A 6000-nucleotide genomic window follows, 5' to 3' on the forward strand; every position below is an offset into this window, starting at 1 on the left:
CTTTGGCAGAGGGCACCACAGCTCATTGGACTGAAGTTGAGACTTCGATCTTACTTCTGAGGAAGCATGGCTAAGCCAAGGAAAAGTAAGATTAAACACATCAGCTTTCCCTTGAGATCTAAAACACTTCTCTATGATCCACCAAATTGCCACATGAAGAATTTAAGGCTTATACATCACAAGAGCCAGAAAGTCATCTTCAAAGTTCTCTGGTGCCAGACCAGAGCTCTGTTGACCAGACAGGATTTGTTGATTCAGTTCAAGTCCCTGAATGTTTCTAACTACAAGGACTTAATTTTCTGTAAAGAGAAGGTCTGCACCAGAAAATGTTTGTAAGCAGTCTCTTTGCAACCTCCACATTCCCTGACCACCATGCCTTGTCCTCCAACTCCACAACAGACAGTAGAGCTTTGCCTGCCCTGGCAAACAGATGATGTTCTAGGGTTGTGGTCCTGCAGCTGCACCCTTGGACCCCACTGGATGAGAAACTGGGCCCGGGCAGAATCACACATGGTGACTGAGGCACAAAAACAAGGCTCTGCAAAACTGGGTGAGCTATCAATCCCAAAGTGGGCAGTGAGGAAAAAATGAGCAACTCTTGTCTTTTCCCACCAGTATCACCTCCAACAACACATTCCTTCAAGTGTTTTGCAACTCATCCTAGCCTTTGACAAGCCCACTCAACTCAGTAACCCAACAAAAAGCTAACCCAGCGAGAGAATGGGCTCTGTCAGTTTTCTGAGGAGAGTTGATTTACCAATCAGGCAAGCACTGAACCAGCAAAAGAGGAATTACAGTAGCACACAGCCAGGAGCAGGACAGCCTCTTTCAGCAGCAAAGAGTTGGCAAAGCCCATCATAAAGCTCCAAAACAAAGAACCAATTCAGGAAAAATAGTCACTATAGCACTTGCATTTCCTTCTTTTCTTAAGGAGAAAGCCTGCCATCAGAGTACAAATCAGTGTGTTCAGACAGACCCGTACCATGGAACCTAACAGCTGCAAGAGGGAAACCTCGATTTTACATTGAGATCATATTAAGGCGGGGATGATAAGTTTTTTGTTTCTTCAGAGACCAAACAAAGACACGTTCAAACCCATATGATATCAGAAAAAATATGTTCTATGTGAACTTCCCTCAGATGTGACTCTGGCACTGAATTTTTCCTCCATGTGAGGAAAAAAGGCCCCAAGGCATCTGCAGCTTGAATGATAATCTTCAAACAGTACACAAATCACCTTTCTTTTCAAATTATGTTGTTAAATGTTTTTTAATAATAACAAAGATGTAAAAAAACATCACTTAATGGCAAAATACCACCAATGAACTGCTATAGGAAAGGGCAAAGTTAATTCTTTCTAGATTACAAAATACAAAATTAATCCTGAGAGTAAGAGTTATCAATTTAAAAACAATTCCATATAAATTTAATCAATTTGACTTTGCTTTGCAACAGAAGCGTGTACATATGTACACTACATACAGATGAGTGCTGTACTTCCCTGACTGCCCTCTAAGCTGCTCAAATTAAATATTTATTTCTGTAAACATAAAACATTTTCTCCTTCAGAGGAAAACACTAAAGTTGACGCCATTATGAAATTTTCAGGTAAACTGCTAATTTTTGAACAACAACAAAAAAATGGATGCTCTCCCTTTCTTATACCCCTTTGCTCTAACTTTGAAGAGTAAAATATTTCCTTTGTTTAATTAAAAAGAAATTTTTACATTACACCTTTATGTAATGTAAAAGTACATTAGAATAGTTGCAGCATTTCAAAAGGCAGATATCTGTAACTGAGATGCACACATTTGATAATTTCTTAATCTATTCATCATTGAGACATGCTAGAAGTTCATTGTATGTTTGTTGAGAAACAAAACATCCCCAGAAAACTGCAACACACAGGAGTTCATAGGGGCACCTGCATTTTTAATTCTCAGTTTACCTGACTGACTTCTCCACACTCCTTTAACAACTAGTACAGTATAAGTGCAGCTTTACAAAGCCAGCCTCCTCAAAAGGCCAATTATACAGTGCTTTACTTCTGAAATATCACAGACAACCTTACACTGTGCAGACAAAAACTGAAGTATATGTTTAAGCTTCAGTTTGTTCTGACCTGAGATCTAGTCTACATGAATAAGTCACAGCTATGCAAGGCACATAAATCTAGTTGAGGACATGTATCATGGACAGAAAAAAGGACAAAAATTTCAACAGGATTTCTGAAAACTTCACAAATATATTTCAAGAACAGAGCTGACTACAAGAGCAGTTTAAAAAAAAAGATATGTAACTTTGGCACAGAATATATCACAGCAAAAAACACAAACACCATGACAGCTTGTTGTTAACCTAATAACTGAGGCAAAGCATCAAAAAACAAAGGAAGGCAGAGACAGCACAAGAAGTATCATAGAATGACACGTATCATTTGAAGATGAAACCAAGAAATTAAAGAGGTTTCAAGAGCTACGGAACAGATCCAAGAAAAAGTTGAACACACAGAGCAGCATAAAGGACTTCTTATGCTTCATTCTAGCTGGAGTATATTCTAGACAAGTCAGAAAGCGGGAATCAGCTTAATGTAACATTTTCATTTAAAGCAGATAAAATGATGGGGAAAACACAAAAATTGTGTAAAATATAAATGGATTTGCACGTTTGAAGGCTTTGACTGTTTGTCACATCTAAAGCTCCGTAGTCTCTGCACTCTTGCAAGCCATTCAGGAAGGCGACGAAGCCTCAAACAGCGCTTAGGCACCCGTGTTACGCTCTTTTGTTCACAAGGGGTAATTACACCAGACTGTGGCTGGATGTTAGGCCCACTCAGAGAGTAACTGAAACCCACAAAGCAGGTTCACAGCCTTGCCAGGCATAACAAAACATTTGCTTTAACACAAATATTTGCCAAAAGCAATAAAATGCGCATTTCATAATACTAATATATTGATAACAGCAAACCAAAGTACAAATAATTTTAAGACAGAGTGCAAGAAGAACACGCAGAAAAAAAAATCACATAAAAATTTGAAGGGACTAAGTAACAATCTGACAGAACAGACTTTGTACAGTCTCCACTGTACTGTTCAGGCACTCTCTTGACTATACACAGGAAGGCAGCAAAGAGTCCATAATCCAATAACATGCACTAGGTATCATGCTAACACACCACAGCCTGGGTTTATATGTTTCTTAAGATAGAACACACATCAGTCCCATTCCACAGGCCGGGGAAAAAAAATTATTTAAAAAAATAAAATCAAGAACGCATGAAACTAAGAAGTTTACCAAAAACTTCAAGATTTGAGAATGTGTTTTCTTTCACAAGCTATGTAACTGTCTTCAGACACTCTTAAAGCAAGGGGAAAGGCACTCCCAGAGCAGACCACAGCTGGCAGGGGGCAATACGTCTCCCAAAAACCTGCCCCTTAGTCACGAGACTGGGTAAGCATGCAACTAAATCCCAAAGCAGCACGGCTGTTGCCAGCTCTTGCTGGCCTGTTTGCTTTTTTTCCACTCTTAGGGTTTCAGACTATCAAGGCAGTTCAGGGCTAGCAGGCTTCTTCTACCCATTACATGACAGAGCTCAGTCACAGGAACCTGTGGGGAGCTTTTTGCACACCAAGATCCAAGAAAGCTACCAAGTGGTCTGTCCCACCTTAAGATCAGGCAATACTTTCCTCCTTCCAACAGTTTTCTGAAATTTAGTTCACCCATACCCCAGCAATACTGACGCACAAGACTGGCATTTAAGTTAAGCTTGCATGGAACCTGAGCAATTGCCAGGACATTCTGAAAGAGCAACTACACAAATGCAGAAGACCTGGAAGAGAAAGAACCTGTAACCCCACAAACACTTCAAGCAATGCCTGCACCTTCATTGAAGGCAGTGACCGAGTTCTGACAAACTTGTATTAAGCTGCTGGAACCCAGAAGAGCTGTTGTGTGTCTCATTCTAAACAACAGTACTGGCAAGAGTAGTAGCAGTCTAGTTAAAAATATTAATGAGAGGTTGTTTATAACGTACAACAATCCTGCTTTGCCAGTTTTTATGGTTTACAAAGTCCTTTTCACATTTTCTATTATACTGCAGTCCGAGACGGGAGAAGCCCATGTACAAAGAACAAATCAAACAAGTAAACATCTGAAACGCTGCGAGCCTTCCTTTTCTCCTAAAACGTGGCAACAAAACACCCGTGTGTAACAATTACTGTTAAGTAACACCTAAATACGCAACCTACTTTCGGTCGGCGTTTGTCTTTGGCCGTTTGAGGGGAAGAAACAGGAAAACAAATGAAGGGACAACAAACCCAAACAACTACGACCCCGCGCACGGCCCCCGCTGCTGCGCTGCGAGCGCCGGGCCCGGCGGGCAGGCTCGGGGGGCGGCGGTGCGGGCCCTGGCCGGCAGGGGGCGCGGCGCGGGCGGCCGGCGCTGTTGTTGTTGCCGCTCGGGGTATTTAAACGCCGGGCTGTCAATCACGGGCACCGCGCGCTCCCCGGCGCTCCCCGCACGGCGGGGGCGGCACCGAGCGGCCCCGCAGCCCCGGCCCGGCCGAGCCGCCACCGCCACCGCCGCGGGCCCCCAACTTGCTCCTTTGTTTAACTGCCCGTGAATCCCCTCCGCCGCCGCTTCCTCCCGCTCGCAGCGGCTGCCGACCGGCCTTTTATTATTCACACGCTCGGCTCGCAAAACACACGCGCGGCGGCCGCTCGGGACCGGGTTGGAAACGTCAAAGCGGCGAGAGGCGCGGGGCGACCCTCTTTCTCCTCATCCGCCGCCCCGCGAACAAAACGCACGGGCAGCCCGGGGCTCGCACCCGGCCGGGGACAGCCCCGGTGTCCGCACTTCTCAGCCGGAAGACCGCCCTGTCCGGGGAGAGACCCCCCGGGGACGCGGCGGGACACGCGACGCCTCTGCAGAGTCGGCACAACTTCGGGGTGGCCTCGGCCCCGCCAGCCCCGCATCTGTTGCTCTTTCGTAACCAGACCCCCCCCCCCGCCTGGCCCGGCCCGTCCGCCCCCTCACAGCCGCGGACCCATGTGGCCGGGGACGGCCGCCGGCGCCGGCACTGTCCCCGCGGCAGGGGGGGGAACCGGACCGGGCGAGCGCCAGCCGCTCCCCCCGTGCTGCCGCCGCGCAGCCATTGTCCCCCCCGGCGGGAGGGGGGAAGGCGACTGCCACCGCCTGTGCCCGGTGCCGCCCGGCGGCTGCCCCGCCGCGCCGCCCGGCCCCGGCGCGGCTCCCGGCGCCTTACCTGCCGTGGAACCAGTCCTTGCAGATGTCGCACTCGATCATGAAGCGGCTCACGTCGTAGGGTTCACGGCACACGCAGTACACGGGGGTCGCGGCGGCGGTAGTCGCTCCGGCCATCTTTAAAGAACTCCTTGACTGAGCCGCCCGCTCCGCTCCTCCCTGTCCCGTCCCGTTCCCCCCCCCGCCCCGCTCCCTCCGCCGCGGCCGCGGCGGCGCCGCCAATAACAACAGCGCGCGTGCCGGCTCCGCACGCCGCGCGCGCCCCCCGCCGCCGGCTGGCACGCGCACGGGGCGGGCGGCACGGGAGCGAGCGGACAACAGCGCGCGGGGGCGCGCGCACGTGCGTCACCCGATCCCCGTGGAGGCGGGAGGAGGAGGAGGAGGACGGGGACGGCGATGGGAGGGGGGTGGGGGGAAAGCACCGCCCCGGCCGCCCCGCCCGGCGACAGTCTCCGCCGCGCCTGCGTCCCGCGGAACGGTCTGCGCCCCGCCCCGCGCCGCCCGAAGCGGCGGGGACTGAGCGTGCGCGGGTGGGCCGGGAAGGGAAAGGGCGATTTTCCCCGCTGAGCGCGCGGGGCGGGGCGGGGGGCGCACGTGCCGTCCCTCCCGGGAGGCGGGCCGCGGGGAGGCACGCGCTGGGACCCGCCCCCCCCCCCCCCCCCCCCGCGGTGTCACGCGGGGAGGGGCGGGGTGGGGGTGCCGCGAGGACACAGGAGGAGGCGGGCGCGGGACGCGGC

At 50.5% G+C, this 6000-nt stretch overlaps 1 protein-coding gene across 2 annotated transcripts in view; it reads right to left on the minus strand.

Annotated features, from left to right (window-relative positions):
• The window catches only part of KDM7A (lysine demethylase 7A), a 63274-nt gene extending 57662 nt beyond the window's left edge, over positions 1-5612 (minus strand). Inside the window, exon 1 of one of the 2 annotated variants that reach the window (XM_050983701.1) lies at positions 5265-5612. In XM_050983701.1, the coding sequence (XP_050839658.1) occupies positions 5265-5380 (116 nt within the window). In that variant the 5' untranslated portion in view covers positions 5381-5612. The remainder of the gene's footprint in view (positions 1-5264) is intronic. The other variant, XM_050983697.1, reaches the window with a different exon arrangement.
• Positions 5613-6000: the final 388 nt, after the last annotated feature.

The sequence above is a fragment of the Serinus canaria genome, chromosome 1A (genome assembly GCF_022539315.1).
Source record: "Serinus canaria isolate serCan28SL12 chromosome 1A, serCan2020, whole genome shotgun sequence".
Taxonomy (NCBI): Eukaryota; Metazoa; Chordata; class Aves; order Passeriformes; family Fringillidae; genus Serinus; species Serinus canaria.